General features: G+C 46.4%; 1 protein-coding gene across 1 annotated transcript in view; it reads right to left on the bottom strand.

The window, feature by feature from the left end:
- Window positions 1-19,054, bottom strand: part of LOC139250721 (grainyhead-like protein 2 homolog) — a 185,034-nt gene that overhangs the window by 5,412 nt on the left and 160,568 nt on the right. The window contains exons 12-14 of the mRNA XM_070873120.1: window positions 18,925-18,962; window positions 16,255-16,343; window positions 7,592-7,677 (exon numbers count right to left, since the gene is read on the bottom strand). Of these exons, the coding sequence (XP_070729221.1) occupies window positions 7,592-7,677; window positions 16,255-16,343; window positions 18,925-18,962 (213 nt within the window). The remainder of the gene's footprint in view (window positions 1-7,591; window positions 7,678-16,254; window positions 16,344-18,924; window positions 18,963-19,054) is intronic.

The raw sequence follows: 19,054 nt of genomic DNA, 5'->3' as shown, positions 1-19,054 counted from the left end.
GGATGATTTTTTTTGGCGTAGTTGGATCCAAAAAAAATGGCCGTAACTCTTCAAATACGCAAATAAACGGCTTTAGGGAAAATTGAGCCCGTTATACTGTGAACAGCCTGTCTCCTGGGCCCAGAGTCAAGACTAAAAAATTCCAAACAAGTTTCAACAGTTGAATATAATGAATATGGAAACACATAGCCAACTATTCCATTGCCCAATGCTTAGTGTATAAGTGTCCTCTAATTCCATGCCCCTTCTCTCACCCTTCAGTCATTTACCAATCCCACAGACTACTTGCTCCAAGGCATCTGCCAACACTCATTAGTGGCTACAGGAGCAAAATACTGCGAATGCTGGAAATCTGAAATAAAAACAGAAAATGCTAGAAATACTCAGCGGGTCAGGCAGCATCTGCGGAGAGAGAAAGGGAGATAATGTTTCAGGTCGATTTTCAATTTTCACCAGTTCTGACCAAAGGTCATGGACCTGAAATGTTAACTGTTTTTCTCTCCACAGATGCTGCCTGGCCCAATAGTTGCTTTCACGTGCACACTGGATCCGATTTTAAAGTGGAGAGGGGTGGAAATGGTGCGCGAGTGTCCCAAAGTGGGCAATGCGCCAGAGAATCCCAAAGTGGGCAATGCGTCAGAGAATCCCAAAGTGGGCAATGCATGAGAGAATCCCAAAGTGGGCAGTGCGTCAGAGAATCCCAAAGTGGGCAGTGCGTCAGAGAATCCCAAAGTGGGCAATGCATGAGAGAATCCCAAAGTGGGCAATGCGTGAGAGAGTCCAGGGATGTGGAGACCCTGCTGATCTTAACGGCAGAGCCTCATTTAAATAAAAGTTCCTGGAGTCCTGCCCGACACCTGGCCAGAATCACACCCTAGCTGATGGGCGAGCATGAGCGGGAATTTGGCAGCAGGAGGCCATAGCCAGGTGTTATGTATGCAACCCGATGTAACCAGTATCCTACCGCCACCAGCGGGCGTATCTGTTGGAGTCCTAAGGGATCCCAGCATCCCTTGGGAGCAGGCCTCCCATGCTGTACCAACACTCTGGAGTTAGAATAAAGAAACTAAGGTCACACTTACTCACATCTACAGTACTCAGTTACATTACTTTATTTGAGACATAACAACTGGCGACAAGATAACGAACCACCACGCGAAAATTCAGAGAACTATTGGTATCCTGGAGAAATTCTTAGAAGGGAACGATTGGGAGGCCTCCGTGGAGTGACTCGACCAATACTTCGTGGCCAACGAGCTGGAAGGGAGTGCAAACGCTGCGATCCTCCCCACCGTCTGCGGGGCAACAACTTAAGGCCTCATCTAGAACCTTCTGGTTCCGGTGAAACCAACAGCCAAATCATATGGGGAACTGTGTATGCTGGTCTGGGAGCATCTAAATCCGAAGGAGAGCGTTCTGATGGCAAGGTATCGATTTTACACATGTCAATGGTCTGAAGGCCAGGAAGTGGCGAGCTACATCGCCAAACTAAGGCGCCTTGCAGGACATTGCGAATTCGATGGATTCCTGGAGCAAAGGCTAAGAGACTTTTTTGTGCTTGGCATTGGCCATGAGGTTATCCTTCGCAAACTATTGACAGTTGAAACACAGAGTCTGAGCAAAGCCATAATGATAGCCCAGGCATTTATGTCCAACAGTGATAACACCAAACTAATTTCGCAGCATAAAGATGTTTTGGCAAGTACTGTACACAAAGTAATGTTGTTTTCAGACAGGAATGCATATGGCAGAACGTATACGCCTGTAGCTGCATGACCTCAGATGACGCAGAGTCTGCCATCAAGCGTTAACGTGAGGCAATTGACACGTTGTTGGCACTGCGGAGGTGATCATCGAGCCCATCAATGCCGCTTCAAACACTATGCGTGCAAAGGCTGTGGAACAATGGGACACCTCCAGTGAATATGCAGACGAGCTGCAAACCCTGTTGCAGAGGAAGATCGATCCATGGAGGATCAAACTGAACTACAGACTCAAACCGAGGAGGCAGAAGTGTACGGGTACACACCTTCACCACAAAATGTCCACCGATCATATTAAAAGTCGAACTGAATGGAATTCCAGTATCCATGGAACTGGACATGGGTGCGAGTCAGTCTATCGTGAGCAAAAAGGCCTTTGACAGGCTGTGGTGCAACAAGGCACACAGGCCCAAGCTGAGCCCTATTCATACCAAGCTGAGAACTTACACTAAAGAACTGATCCCTGTAATTGGCAGCACAGCAGTAAAAGTCTCCTATGATGGAGCAGTGCACGAACTACCACTATGGATTGTACCAGGAGATGGCCCCACACGGTTCGGCAGAAGCTGGCTAGGAAAAATCCGCTGGACCTGGGACGACATCCGAGCGCTTTCATCTGTCGATGATACCTCATGTGCCCAGGTTCTGAGCAAGCTTCCGTCGTTGTTTGAGCCAGGCATCGGAAGTTTCCGGGGGCGAAGATGCAGATCCACTTGGTACCCAGTACACGACCCATCCAGCACAAGGCACGGGCGGTGCCATATATGATGCGAGAGAAAGTGGAGATCGAGCTGGACAGGCTGCAAAGAGAGGGCATCATCGCTCCGGTGAGTTCAACGAGTGGGCCAGTCCGACTGTTCCGGTCTTCAAGGGCAATGGCACGGTTAGAATTTGCGGGGACGATAAAGTAACGATTAACTGTTTTTCGCTGCAGGACCAGTACCCGCTACCTGAGGCAGACAACCTATTTGCGACTCTGGCAGGAGAAAAGATGTTCACCAAGTTGGACCTGAAATCAGCCTACATGACGCAGGAGCTAGAGGAATCTTCAAAAGACCTCACCTGCATCAACACACACAAAGGTCTGTTCATCTACAATAGATGCCCGTTTGGGATTCGATCGGCCGCGGCTATTTTTCAAAGGAACATGGAGAGCCTGCTAAAATCGTTTCCGGGCTCCGTGGTTTTCCAGGACGACATATTGATCACAGGTCGGGGCACCATCAAACACTTGAAGAACCTGGAAGAGGTTCTAAGTCGGCTAGATCGCATGGGCTCAGGTTGAAACGCTCAATGTGTTTTCCTAGTGCCAGAGGTCGAGCTCTTACGGAGAAGAATTGCGGCAGACGGCATCAGACCCACCGACGCCAAGACGGAGGCCATCAAGAACGCGCCGAGACCACAGAACGTGATGGAGCTGCGGTCGTTCCTGGGACTCCTCAATTATTTTGGTAATTTCCTACCCGGGTTAAGCACCTTGCTAGAACCTCTACACGTGTTGCTACGCAAGGGAGATGACTAGGTATGGGGGAAATCACAAGAGACTGCTTTTGAGAAAGCCAGAAATCTGTTATTTCCAACAAACTGCTTGTTCTGTATAATCCTTGTAAATGTTTAGTGCTAGCTTGCGATGCGTCTTCAGACGGGGTCGGGTGTGTGTTACAACAAGCAAATGAATTGGGAACATTGCAACCGGTCGTGTATGCGACCAGGAGTTTGTCCAAGGCCGAACAGCATGATTGAAAAAGAAGCTCTGGCATGCGTTCACGGGATGAAAAAATGCAGCAGTATCTGTTTGGGTTTACGTTCGAGTTAGAAACTGACCATAAGCCACTCATATCGCTATTCTCAGGGAGCAACGGTATTAATACCAATGCCTCTGCTCGCATCCAAAGATGGGCCCTCACACTGTCTGCATATAACTATGTAATTTGCCACAGACCAAGCACAGAGAACTACGCTGATGCTCTCAGTCAGCTACCATTGCCTGGGGTGGAAATGGCACAGCCTGCAGACTTGCTCTTGGTGATGGATGCATTTGAAAATGAAAAGACACCCGTTACGGCTTGCCAGATCAGGACCTGGACCAGCCAGTATCCTTTACTGTCCCTTGTAAAAAAACTGTGTCATGGGAGCTGGTCCAGCGTCCCAGCGGAGATGCATGAAGAGACCAAGCCATTCCAGCGGCGCAAAGACGAAATGTCCATACAGACGGACTGTCTTTTGTGGTTTAATCGCGTGGTTTTGCCGAAGAAAAGCAGGGAAATGTTCATATGCGACCTACATAGTACCCACCCAGGCATAGTAATGATGAAAGCTATAGCCAGTTCCTTTGGGCCCAAGTTTCGGGCTGCGCCTTTTTCGCGCCACAAAGTGCGCCTAAAAAAAACTTACAGATTCTCCGGCTCCCTGCTGGTCCTCTTGAGTCGGGCGTGGCACAGCACGAGCTGTAGGGAGCGGAGCTAGGTCCCTGCGCTGAAAACAGTGCCGGGACCTCTGCACATGCGCACTACAGTGGGCGCGCTTGTGCAGTAGCTCCAGGCGCCCCAAACTGTGTGGGCGGGGCCAGAAGCACGCAGCCCCTAGCCCTGGCCGAATGGCCTCACTGGGGCTGCGTGAATAAGGCTGCCTCCCACGCCCAGCTCCTGCTTCTGCTTCCTCCTGACCCGACTCGACTCCCGCTTTTCCCCCCTGCCCCCAGACCCGACCCCCGCTCCCCCCCCCCCTGCCCCCGGACTGGACCGGACCTGCGCTCCCCCCACCCGACCTGACCTCCCTCCCTTCCTCCCCCCCCCTCCCGATCCGAACCGACCTCCCTCCCCCCACCCTCCCGGACCCGACCCATGCTCCCGACCGCACCCCCCCCCCCCCCCCCACCCAAACCAACCCGACCTCCCTCCTCCCCCCCCCCCCCGACCTGACCCGTGCTCCCGACCCCCCCCCCCCGGACCCAACCCGACCCGTGCTCCCGACCCGACCCAATGCCATCTACCTGTAAATCTGGTGCTGGGGACTTGCCCTGCCCGAAGTCTTGGGCCCGGCCCGTTCAGCCTCCTTCCCCCCTTCTCCTTCACCACCCCCCCCCAACTTCTCCTCCTCCCCCCCTTCCCCTTCTACTCCTCCCCCCTTCCCCCTTCCCCTTCTCCCCCCCTTCCCCCTTCCCCTTCTCCCCCCCTTCCCCTCCTACTCCTCCCCCCCTTCCCCTTCTCCCCCCCCTTCCCCCTTCCCCCTTCCCCTTCTCCCCCCCTTCCCCTTCTCCCCCCTTCCCCCTTCTCCCCCCTTCCCCTTCTCCCCCCTTCCCCTTCTCCTCCCCCCCTCTCTCTCCCATCCCTCCCCCTCTGCCTCCCTTCCTCCCCCCCTCTCTCTCCCTCTACCCCCCTCCTCGCTGTCAGAAACACAGACACTGACAGACAGAGTATGAGAGACACACACAGACAGACAGACAGACAGACAGAGAGATAGAGACACTGACAGAGACACACTGGGGGGGGGTGGATCCCAGCACGCTGTTGGAGGGCTCCCAGAGCTGCAGTCGGTAAGTAGAAAATGTTTTATTGATTTTTAAAAAAATTATTTCTGATTAATTTTTTTTGATTGATTTATTGGTTGATTTATTGATGGTTTTATCATTGATTATTGATGATGGCTCTTTATTTGTAAAACTGAAGTGTTTAATGTTTGTAAACTTCCCTTTAAACACCCCCCGCCATTCCCTACGCCTGATTTGTAACCTACGCCTGATTTTCTAAAGTGTAGACAAGGTTTTTTCGAGCGTACAAAAATCTTCACTTATTCCATTCTAAGTTAGTTTGGAGTAAGTTTTCACTGCCGAAACGCCCCCTTTTGAAAAAAAAATTCTGTTCCAAAGTGAAACTGTTCTAACTGACTAGAACTGGAGCAAACTAAATGCCGAGAATTTGAATTTCTGAGATACTCCGTTCTACACCAGTTGCTCCAAAAAATCAGGAGCAACTGAGGCCGAAACTTGGGCCCTATGTGTGGTGGCCCAGCATCGACTCAGATTTGGAGTCATGTGTGCGCCAATGCAACACTTGCTCTCAACTGAGCAATGTACCCAGGGAGGCACCGCTAAGTTTGTGGTCATGGCCCTCCAAACCGTGGTCTAGGATCCACGTTGACTTCACTGGCCCGTTTCTAGGAAAAATGTTTTTGGTTGTTGTGGATGCTTATTCAAAATGGATTGAGTGTGTAATAATGTCTGTAAGCACGTCCACTGCCACCATCGAAAGCCTACGAGCCATGTTTGCCACGCACGGCCTGCCTGATGTCCTTGTCAGCGACAACGGGCCGTGCTTCACCCGCGCTGAATTCAAGGAATGCATGACCCACAATGGGATCAAGCATATCACATCTGCCCTGTTCAAGCCCGCATCCAACGGCCAGGCAGAATGGACAGTCCAAACCATCAAGCAAAGCTTGAAACGCGTGTCGGAAGGCTCCCTGCAGACCCGCCTATCCTGAGACCTGCTCAGCTACCGCAGCAGACCTCACGCGCTCACCCAGGTTCCCCCAGCCGAGCTGCTCATGAAAAGGGCGCTCAAAACAAGGCTCTCTCTCATCCACCCTGATCTCCATGATCACATCGAGGGCAGGCGGCATCAACAAAGCATGTACCATGATTGCGCAAATTTGTCACGCGATATTGAAGTCAATAACCCTGTATTTGTACTCAACTTTGGACATGGTCCCAAATGGCTTGCTGGCACTGTCATAGCCAAAGAAGGGAGTAGGGTGTTTCAGGTCAAACTCGCAAATGGACTAACTTGCAGAAAGCATTTGGATCAAACCAATCTGCGATTCACAAACAGCCACGAGCAACCTGAAGAGGACACCATCAACTTCGACCCTCCGACACACTCACAAGTGGCAACCGACATCACGGTTGACCACGAAGCTTGGTTGACCATCATCCTCAGCAGCCCAGCAAGGCCAGCTGAGCAGCAGCCCAGCGAAGAACCAACCAACTCACCTGCACTTGTACCGAGACGATCGACTTGGGAGCGAAAAGCCCCAGATCGTCTCACCCTGTAAATAAGTGTACTATTGACTGTGGGAGGGAGTGATGTCCTGTATGCAACCCTATGTAACCAGTATCCTACCGCCACCAGAGGGCGTATCTGTTGGAGTCCCAAGGGATTCCAGCATCCCTTGGGAGAACTGTATATAAGCAGGCCTCCCATGCTGTACCAACATTCTGGAGTTAGAATAAAGAGATTAAGGTCACACTTACTCATGTCTATAGTACTCAGTTACATTATTTTATTTGAGACATAACACCAGGGATCTGTGGAAATCATCCCATCAGTCAATGGGAGGAGGGGTCTGGAAGCAATCAGGGAGGTGGCGGTTGCAGAGGTGTTCGGGGATTGGGGTAGGTTCTACCACGATCGGGGAGAGGCCAAGGCTGGGAAGATCTATGGATTCCTTGCGGGGTCTGGGGGAGCTCTTCTTATCCACCTCCTGGCCCACAAGGAGTTCTATCAAGTAATTAAAAAAAACTTTCTGTGGCCATTTCTGGCCAGTTGGCACCTCCCGCTATGGCTCAGCTGCCGGGCTTCAGACAGTGCGGGACTCTCCCTGGCTTTTTGTCATGATCACATCACTTTTGGATTTAAAGTAGGACCAGGTGCCTTAGCCAATTTGAAAGTCAGTGAAGATGAAATGGTGTAGATGAAGTCAACTTGGCCTGATTTTAATCCCTCCCACGCACCATTCTCACTGGACGAGAGAGTTCACACACTCACTCCAGCACGGCATCCTGCACTTAACTTTGATGTCAGATTTTAAGATAAAATTAACGCACTTACTGCATCCATCAGCCCCTTCACCGTCGGAGACTTCAGCATCAAGGCATCAAACACTTCATCAGACTCTTTCCGTACATACAGCAGGACTAGAAATACAAACATTTCAATACTGAAAATACATTTATAAATTTGCCACAGTGTCACAGGGAAATATATCATCACAGAACTGCAGTAGAATTTTGATTTCATAATTATTTTGATTAATAGCAAAACTCATTTTATGAAATCATGTTCCCAGAGTGGAGCCTTGCCACCTCGAGCAGCTGTCAGCAACCAAAAATGCACTCCTCATCATTTTCTGCCGATTAAAACTAATGGCTGGAAAACCATGGAGTGTGGAAGCCCAAATTACCAATATATGCTTCTGGTGAGTGAGACTCTGCAACAATACTCAATTTTGTAAAATTAGCCTCATTATCTTTTAATCACAGTTTAATCTCCGGACTCAGTTGGTATCCTTCAGCCAGATTGGGACAATGCACTATTTTGTAATGCAAAATTAATTTAAATTTCATGCCTCTATCCCATTTTCCTTACATTCTTCAGTAGTAACAGCCCATAAATCAGATTTTAAAAGTAAAATGTTTAAATAAGTTAAACTAATCTCTTCCCATTCATAGGAAGAATCTTGAGAGTGCTGGAGTTTATCAGTGACCATCCAACGTTGTGCTTTTCATAACACTGAAGATCTGTGGGACCCTGGTCACAAGCAAGAGGCAGGCTACACACGGAAGAGTGGCCCCTTGGTGTCAGTCACATATGCAGTCTTCACCTCACCCATACTTTTGAATTTTGATCTTTAAGAACTTAAGAAATAGGAGCAGGAGTAAGCCATCTGCCCCTCGAGCCTGCTCTGCCATTCAAAAGAACATAAGAAATAGGAGCAGGAGTAGGCCATACGGCCCCTCGAGCCTGCTCCGCCATTTAATACGATCATGGCTGATCCAATCATGGACTCGGGTCCACTTCCCTGCCCGCTCCCCATAACAACTTATTCCCTTATCGGTTAAGAAACTGTCTATCTCTGTCTTAAATTTATTCAATGACCCAGCTTCCATAGCTCTTTGAGGCAGCGAATTCCAGATTCACAACCCTCAGAGAAGAAATTCCTCCTCATCTCAGTTTGAAATGGGTGGCCCCTTATTCTAAGATTATGCCTCCTAGTTCTAATCTCTCCCATCAGTGGAAACATGCTCTCTGCATCCACCTTGTCAAGCCCCCTCATAATCTTATACGTTTCGATAAGATCACCTCTCATTCTTCTGAATTCCAATGAGTAGAGGTCCAACCTACTCAACCTTTCCTCATAAGTCAATCCCCTCATCTCTGGCATCAATCTAGTGAACCTTCTTTGAACTGCCTCCAAAGCAAGTATATCCTTTCTTAAATATGGAAACCAAAACTGTATGCAGCATTCTAGGTGTGGCCTCACCAATACCCTGTATAACTGGAGCAAGACTTTCCTGCTTTTATACGCCATCCCCTTTGCAATAAAGGCCAAGATTCCATTGGCCTTCCTGATCAATTGCTGTACCTACATACTAACCTTTTGAATTTCATGCACCAGGACCCCAGGTCCCGCAGCACTTTACAATTTTTCTCCATTTAAATAATAACTTGTTCTTTGATTTTTTTCTGTCAAAGTGCATAACCTCACACTTCATCTACCAAATTTTTGCCCACTCACGTGGCCAGTGTGTGTCCTTTTGCAGGTTTTTTGTGTCCTCCTCACACATTGCTTTTCCTCCCATCTTTGTATCATCAGCAAACTTGGCTACGTTACACTCGGTCCCTTCATCCAAGTCGTTAATATTGATTGTAAATAGTTGGGGTCCCAACACTGATCCCTGTGGCACCCCACTAGTTACTGATTGCCAACCAGAGAATGAACCATTTATCCCGACTCTCTGTTTTCTGTTAGTTAGCCAATCCTCTATCTACGCTAATATATTAGCCCCAACACCGTGAACTTTTATCTTGTGCAGTAACCTTTTATGTGGCACCTTGTCAAATAAGATCATGGCTAATCGGATCTTGGCTTCAACTCCACTTCCATGCCATCTCTCCATAACCCTTGACTCCCTTATTGTTCAGAAATCTGTCTATCTCCACCTTAAATATATTCAATGACCCAGCATCCACAGCTGTGTGGGGTAGAGAATTCCAAAGATTCACGACCCTCAGAGAAGAAATTCTTCCTCATTTCCGTTTTAAATGGGCGACCCCTTATTCTGAAACTATGGCTCCTAGTTCTATATTCCCCCATGAGGGAAATATCCTCTCTGCATCTAACCTGTCAAGCCCCCTCAGAATCTTATACATTTCAATAAGATCACATCTCAGTCTTCTAAATTCCAATGTGTATGCGTCTGTGCACATTCAGAGGCTGAATTTCAGGACATAGTCAATGTATTCACTTTGGCATATGAAAGCATGGGCCTTACGCTTAATATCCGTAAGACAAAGATCCTTCACCAGCCCGTCATTGCCGCACAGCACTGCCCTCCAATCATCAAGATCCACGGTGCGGCCCTGGACAACGTGGACCATTTCCCATATCTTGGGAGCCTCTTATCAACAAAGGCAGACATTGATGCGGAGATTCAGCATCGCCTCCAGTGCGCCAGTGCAGCCTTTGGCCGCCTGCGGAAAAGAGTGTTTGAAGACCAGGCCCTCAAATCTACCACAAAACTCATGGTCTACAGGGCTGTAGTAATACCCACCCTCCTGTATGGGTCTGAGGTTTGGACGATGTACAGAAGAAACATCAAGTCGCTGGAGATATATCACCAACGATGTCTCCGCAAGATCCTGCAAATCTCCTGACAGGCGCACCAACATCAGTGTCCTCGACCATGCTAACATCCCCAGTATTGAAGCACTGACCACACTCGATCAGCTTCGCTGGGCAGGCCACATAGTACACATGCCAGATACAAGACTCCCTAAGCAAATGCTTTATGTGGAGCTCCTTCATGGTAAACGAGCCAAAGGAGGACAGCGGAAACGTTATAAGGACACCCTCAAAGCCTCCCTGGTAAAGTGCGACATCACCACTGACACCTGGGAGACCCTGGCCGCAGACCGCCCGAGGTGGAGAAAGTCCATCCGGGAGGGAGTTGAGCTCTTTGAGGCTCGACACAAGGAAGATGAAGAGGCCAGACGCAGGCAGCGGAAGGAGGGCACGGCAAACCAGCCGTACCGACCCCTTCCCCCGACAAATGTCTGTCCCACCTGTAACAGGGTCTGTGACTCCCGTATCGGACTGTTCAGCCATCAAAGAACTCACTTTGGGAGTGGAAGCAAGTCCTCCTCGATTCCGAGGGACTGCCTATGATGAATGTATATAGGCCCAACCTGCTTAATCTTTCTTCATATGACAACCCCTTCATCTCAGGAATCAACCTTATGAACCTTCTCCGAACTGCCTCCATTGCAAGTATACCCTCCTTAAATAAGGAGACCAAAACTGTACGCAGTACTCCAGGTGTAGTCTCACCAACACCCAGTACAGTTGGAGCAGGACTTCCCTGTCTTTATACTCCACCCCGCCCCCCCCTTGTAATAAAGGCCAACATTCCATTTGCCTTCCAAATTACTTGCTTTACCTGCATGCTAACTTTTTGTGTTTCATGTACAAGGACCCCCAGATCGCTCTGTACTGCAGCATTTTGTAATCTCTCCCCATTTAAATAATAATTTGCTTTTTTATTTTTCCTACCAAAGTGGATAACCTCACATTTTCCCACATTATTCTCCATCTGCAAAATTTTTGCCCACTCATTTAGCCTATCTATATCTCTTTGTAGATTCTTTGCGTCCTCTTCACAACTTGCTTTCCTACCCACCTTTGTATCATCAGCAAATTTGGCTACGTTACATTCGGTCCCTTCATCCAAGTCATTAATATAGATTGTAAACCGATCCCTGTGGCACCCCACTAGTTACAGTTTGAAAACCTGAAAATGACCCCTCTCTGTTTTCTGTTCGCCAATCCTCTATCCATGACAATCCTCGATCCATCTTTTGTGTTTGCAAGCAGATATAATCAAACTTCCAAATGACAGTATGATTTCTCAAATCAAAGTTTGGCCCAATATGATTTGTTCTAATGAGAAATGTATACTTTTATTTTGATGAGGTTACCTTGTTTTTACAATGCACTGGCGTGTTGGGACCCAATTTACATTGTCTGTTCGTGCTTAGGCACTTGATTTTTAGTTGTTTTCTGCTGAGTTTGGGTAACAACAATAACACAAGAAAAATCGAGTGAAATCAGCTCCAAGCAAATCTGAGCTTTATCAAATCCAAAATAAAACCGACTATTTGGAATGGGCAAAATTTCAGGCTTAATCAGTCACAGTTTGAGAGGAATGAATTAAATAAACTTTTACGATGGTCTTCACAAAGTAATATGCTAAAAGGAGCTGTAATCCGCCATTAGTTGCTGCCTCCCCTTTGGGACATTGTTGAGCATCTGTATGCGCAGCAGGCTGGTGAAGGTGTGCTGTACAATACTATCAATCAGTACTGAGGGAGGATGAAGTGCTCCTTTGCACTGAACTGGCAAAGGACTGCATATATCACACCAGAACTGCAGTGTGCTGGTGCTAATGTTACATCTTTATCAGCTTTAACCTTCATTTTGCTATTCATCTTTCAGGTGATAACTATTGAGCTTACTCCCAAAATCAGAAGACTTATTCATGCTGATAGCAGACCAAAAGAAGATCTGCTAAACACCTATTCATGAAGGTGCTGTCCTTTTAATTGCACTGAAATTGAAAATCTCCAAATCATTTTCTAATCACACTGGTTACATTCACGCCTGGCTATGGAACCATGTTAACAATAAATTCCTGTGAACAGTTTTAAACCCAGTTCATTCAGGTTTACTCTCTGGATAGAGTCTCGCACTTCACCTTTTTAACAAAACCCAATAACAAAATCATACACAAAAGCAAAATACTGCGATGCTGGAATCTGGAATAAAAACAGAAAATGCTGGAAATCTCAGCAGGTCAGGCTGCAGCTATGGAGAGAAAGCAGAGTTAACGTTTCGGGTCGATGACTCTTCGTCAAAACTGGAGAGTGTTTGAAAAGAACAAGATCATAAAACTAATTCTAGATTATGTGCTCAAGCTTTCCCGTCCCAGAGACTTGAGCACATAATCTAGGCTGAGGGAGCGCTGTGCTGTCGGAGGTGCCGTTTTTCGGAGATTGTATCTGCTCTCTCAGGAGAACGTAAAAGGTCCCATGCCACTATTTGAAGAGCAGAGGCGGTCTCCCAGAGGTGATCTCACTGAAACATACAAAGTTCTTACAGGGCTTAATGGGTAGATACAATGAGGATGTTTCCTCTGGCTGGGGAGTCTAGAACCAGGAGTCACAGTCTTAGAATAAGGGGTCGGTCTGAGATCAGGAGCAATTTCTTCACTCAGAGGGTGGTGAATCTTTGGAATTCTCTACTCCAGAGGGCTGTGGAAGCTCAGTCATTGAGTATATTCAAGACAGAGATCGATCGATTTTTGAGCACTAAGGGAACCAAGGGATATGGGGATAGTGCAGGAAGGTGCAGTTACGTTAGAAGTTCAGCCATGATCTCATTGAATGGCAGAGCAGGCTCGGGGGGCCGAATGGCCTACTCCTGCTCCTCTTTCATACGTTCTTGTGTATCCTGACAAACATTTATCCCTCCCAACCAGTCTCACTAAAACAAACTGATCATCAATCCCACTGCTGTTTGTCAGACCTCGCTGTGCACAAATTGGTGATCACATTTCCCTACATTACAACTGTGACTACAATTCAAAATACTCCATTGGCTGGAAAGTGTGTTGGGACAGCCTAAGGTTGTGAAAGGCGCTATGTCACTGTAAATTGTTATTTCTATTTTGGAAAATGCTCCACCACTTTTAAAAGTGAGTAGTTTTGATGTTCACTAATGGCCTGGTGTGGTACTGAACCACCACATCTCAACCACAGTGACAGTGGGAGTGGTACTCTCTACCTCAGCACCTTTGGCTGAGGTAAGAGGGTGGGCCGGTGGCACGGGGTGGGGTGGAGAAACACGGACAGACTTGCACCCTCCTGATATCCAGTTATCTTTGCTGTAAAGTTCTTATGGGCAGGATGGGCTTGGCTGTAACAGTCATATAAGAACATAAGAAATAGGAACAGGAGTAGGCAACCTGGCCCCTCGAGCCTGCTCCGCCATTTAATAAGATCATGGCTGATCTGATCATGGGCTCAGCTCCACTTCTCTGCCCGCTCCCCATAACCCTTTATTCCCTTTTCGCTCAAACATTTGTCTATCTCTACCTTAAATATATTCAATGACCCAGCCTCCACAGCTCTTTGGGGCAAAGAATTCCATGGATGTACAACCCTCAGAGAAGAAATTTCGCCTCATCTCAGTTTTAAATGGGCAGCCACTTATTCTGAGACTACGCCCCCTAGTTTTAGTTTCCCCTATGAGTGGAAATATCCTCTCTGCGTCACCTTGTCGAGCCCCCTCATTATCTTATATGTTTCAATAAGATCACCTCTCATTCTTCTGAACTGCAATGTGTATAGGCCCAACCTACTCAACCTATCCTCATAAGTCAACCCCCTCATTTCCGGAATCAACCGAGTGAACCTTCTCTGAACTGCCTCCAATGCAAGTATATCCTTCCTTAAATACGGAGACCAAAACTGTCTAGGTGTGGCCTCACCAATACCCTGTACAGTTGTAGCAGGACTTCTCTGCTTTTATACTCCATCCCCCTTGCAATAAAGGCCAACATTCCATTTGCCTTCCTGATTACTTGCTGTTCCTGCATACTAACTTTTTGTGTTTCATGCACAAGGACCCCCCAGGTCTCTTTGTACTGCAGCACTTTGCAATTTTTCTCCACTTAAATTATTTGCTTTTCTATTATTTCTGTCACATTTTCCCACATTATACTCCATCTGCCAAATTTTTGCCCACTCACTTAGCCTGTCTATATCCCTTTGCAGATTTTTTGTGTCCTCCTCACAATTTGCTTTCCCACCCATCTTTGTATCATCAGCAGACTTGGCTACATTACACTCGGTCCCTTCATCCAAGTCATTAATATAGATTATAAATAGTTGAGGACCCAGCACCGATCCCTGCGGCACCCCACTAGTTACTGATTGCCAACTGGAAAATGACCCATTTATCCCAACTCTCTGTTTTCTGTTAGTTAACCAATTCTCTATCGATGCCTGTCATCATATAATCACATGTGAAGAATTACCACTTGTGTGAGCTACTGGAGTGCAGCTGGCAACCATGGTACTCAGTCTCAGCCCCTCAGGGCAATGGACAACAAAATGTGCATATTCTTATAAATGTAATCAAACCAACTGTTCGCCTTCTGAAAATGACAGACCGGCTGTGGAGGAAATGGAAAATAACGATAAAAAAAAGACTTTCATTTATATAGCGCTTTTCACATCCACCGGACGTCTCAAAGTGCTTTACATCCAATGAACTACTTTTGGAGTGTAGTCACTGTTGTAATGTAAGAAACATGGCAGCCAACTTGCGCACAAGCAAGCTCCTACAAAAAGCAATGTGCTAATCACCAGATAATCTGTTTTATGTTATGTTGATTGAGGGATAAATATTGGTCAGGACACCGGGGATAACTCCCCTGCTCTTCTTCGAAATAGTGCCATGGGATCTTTTATGTTTACCTGTGAGAGCAGACGGGGCTTCGGTTTAACGTCTCATCCGAAAGGCGGCACCTCTGGCTGTGCAGCACTCCCTCAGCACTGCACTGAAGTCAGCCTAGATTTTTTTTTATGTGCTCAAGTTTCTTCAGTAGTACTTGAATCCACAACTTTCTGACTGAGTGGCGAGGGTGCTACCCACTGAGCCACAGCTGACATAGCTGAGATATTTCACAAGAACTTCCCTCAGCCAGTGCGACAATAGTGATACTACAGTTGGCCGAGAGCAAAGAAGGTAAAAAGGAAATCTTTTAGAGGCATTCAAAATGATACGGTCAATTGGGAAAGAAACTATTTCAACTGGTAAGTAACTATCAAGATAGAAATTCAAAATCGTCACAAAAAAATAAGGGGAGAGATTAGGAGAATTTTTTTTATACAGAGGACACGGAATGCACGGTTATAGTTATGGTGCACAGTTAGTTCTAGTTACGGTGCACGGTTATAGTTACGGTTACATGGTTATAGTTACGATGCACGGTTACAGTTACACGGTTATAGTTATGATGTACGGTTATAGTTACGGTTACATGGTTCTAATTATGGTGCACGGTTATAGTTATCGTGCAGGGTTATAGTTACAATGTACGGTTATAGTTACTAGTTTTCTGCGGATCTTCACCAAAGGTTGCGGTCGATGACCGGGAAAACGCCACGAAAAGTTTAAAAATTAAGTTTAAATTTCTCAAGTGGCCATTGTGTAAGTTCACTACACACTGGTATGCAGTTCCAATGTACATTAGCCCTTAGGAAAATCCAATGCAGTTCGGCAACTTAATTTCCCAATTCAGTACAGTTTAATGGGGCACAAGGTTGCTTTTGTCCTTGAGTGACAGTTCTGCCAATGTTAGTAGAAAACTCAAGGCACAAGATCTGTAAAGCACCATTTTAATCTCTAACGAAGGAGGTCAGGAAGGTACCTTTTTTATGCACTTCCTCTCTTAACTGTTTGGTAGCTGTTGGGGTATACTCATCTTCTAGCGATCGGAACATCCTTTTCACAAGGACACTGAAAAAAAAACTCACTTGTTAGAACTTCAAGCCCACTCTGGAACACTTTTCAGTTAGACTCAATTAAAGATTAAATTTTTCTTGCACAGAACACTTTTCCTTTTCACAAGATAATTATGGATAAGGAAGGCCATTTGGCTCATCTTACTTCATCCATCCAGAACAGCCCTGAACCCCCCGCCCCCCCCGCCCCCAGCATAACAGTAGCCAATTGGTTTCTTAAATGATTCCAGTAATTTTGCCTCCACTACTCTATTTGGGTATCCATTTCATGTGTTCATCACTCAGTGAAGATAAACTTTTTCCATTGTTTTCAATACAAATTGAATGGCTGCTTTGATTTCTTTCTTTGCTATTGAAGCTTACGATATATTTAATCAGCAAGTTTCTGAACACGCCTTATGGTTACGGTGAGAAGCCATTAGTAAATCAATTGGTAAGATCTGAAGTAACTCCTCATAAAACCCTTGTGCATGGAACGGCTGCAGGTCTAGGCCAATTTGAAGCACTTCTTCTGTTTTTAAACCATTCTTCCGTCGTATTGATGAACTAATTACGCATTTAAAATAAAAATGTAGCCATGATGGCAGTTCAGAGAAGGTTCATGAGGTTGGTTCCTGAGATGAAGGGGGTTGTCTTATGAAGAAAGGTTGAGCAGGTTGTGGCCTGTACTTATTGGAGTTTAGAAGAATGAGAGGTGATCTTATTGAAATGTATAAGATTATGAGGGGGCTCGACAGGGTAGATGCAGAGAGGATGTTTCTCCTTGTGGGGGAATCTAGAACTAGGGGGCATGGTTTCAGAATAAGGGGTCGCCCATTTAAAACGGAGATGAGGAGGAATTTCTTCTCTCCGAGAGTCGTGATTCTTTGGAATTTTCTACCCTAGAGAGCTGTGGAGGCTGGGTCATTGGATATATTTAAGGTGGAGATAGACAGATGTTTGAACGATAAAGGAGTCAAGGGTTATGGGGAGTGGGCGGGAAGTGAAGTTGAGGCCAAGATCAGATCAACCATGATCTTATTGAATGGCGGAACAGGCTCGAAGGGCCAAATGGCCTACTCCTGCTCCTATTTCTTATGTTCTAATGTTCTTATATTCTCAGTGGGCAGTATGATGCAGTGCAATATTGAGCCTCACAGACCAGAGAAGGCCTAGGGCTGGGCTGAGTTGTAAAGCATCATGCAGGACTAGCTTGGTCTGTATCCCACAACCATTGTGCACTGTCTCACTTCCTTTTTTTTGGAAGATGAACTTTTATGAACATCAGGTGGGGAGAGGATTGAGCTCAGTGGTGATGTTGCCCCTCGTTAAAAATCTACTGACACGCACTGTCTAGACTCACACATGAAGAACGTTCAGCTCTGTTGAGGAGCTGGAAGTGTGCTGGCACTCAGGGAACCCTACCACTACAAGAGTCAGTGCCTTCAGGGAGGGAAGAGTACAGAGGCAATTCTGTAGTTAGTCTCCTAAATTAAAATAAGATATATGGCGTGCTGTCTCACTGGCTTATAAGAACATAACATAAGAATTAGGAATAGGCCATTCAGCCCCTCGAGCCTGCTCTGCCATTCAATCAGATCATGACTGTTCTTCTACCTCAACGCCACTTTCCTGCACTGTTCCCATATCTCGATTCCCTTAATATCGAAAACTCTATCGATCTCTGTCTTGAATATACTCAACGACTGAGCCTCCACAGCCCTCTGGGGTAGAGAATTCCAAAGATTCACCACCCTCTGAGTGAAGAAGTTTCTCCTCATCTCAGTCCTAATTCTGAGACTGTGACCCCTGGTTCTAGACTCCCCGTCCAGAAGAAACATCCTCCCTGCATCCACCCTGTCAAGCCCTGTAAGAATTTTGTATGTTTCAATGAGATCACCTCTCATTCTTCTAAACTCTAGAGAATATAAGCCTAGTCTACTCAATCTTTCCTCATAGGACAATACCCCCCCACCATCCTAGGAATCAGTCTGCCTTAGTCTATTAATGCTTGGCTCCTGACAGTTAGTTAGGCCCACAGTAGCTGAAACAGCTTTGAAGTGTCCTGCTGCCACTCTCTAGTACTGTTCATAGGATAGACCAAATCAATCCACGTGTTTGGAACTGAACTTGAAACGGGGGTGGAGAGGTGGGAGTAAAAATTAACGTGTGTTAAAAATATATACTTTCTTCATTAATTCAGAATTCCTGTGTCTTCTGTTTTAATGCAGTTGTGAAGTTCAGAATATTGATGGTTCTGGTGATTGTATGTCAAATCACTAAATTGCCTGTATGCACAATCATTCCAATAGGCCATAAGCAAGGCCACTGATGGTACAAAACTGTGAATGTCATTTCCAAAGATACTGGTTAGGTCCTGGAATTGCATGTAATAAAAGTATAATTTTTAGTCGCCGTAATGGCCCTGGCCATAAGGAAACATATCTTTTTTTTTAAAAGAAACAAAATGCATTCTCCTCTTGTTGAAATTCAGCCAATGTTGCAATTGTCTGGCCCAGACTGCTGAAATATTCTACTCCTCAGCATCATGACCTTTGACCCAGACAAATACACACAAAGACAAAGGGAACGCTTACCCTTCCCTCTCCATGTCGTCCGTGCTGACGCTGTACATCTGTAAAACGGAAGTTCACTTCGTCAGAAACTAGATAAAAGGAAAATCTGTAGATTGTGCTCATGTTAAACAGGAAGCCCCCAAATTATGCA

Source organism: Pristiophorus japonicus, chromosome 1 (assembly GCF_044704955.1).
Source record: "Pristiophorus japonicus isolate sPriJap1 chromosome 1, sPriJap1.hap1, whole genome shotgun sequence".
NCBI classification, from domain to species: Eukaryota; Metazoa; Chordata; class Chondrichthyes; family Pristiophoridae; genus Pristiophorus; species Pristiophorus japonicus.
The sequence above is the reverse complement of the archived record's forward strand: the minus strand, read 5'-3'. Positions and strand labels throughout refer to the sequence as shown.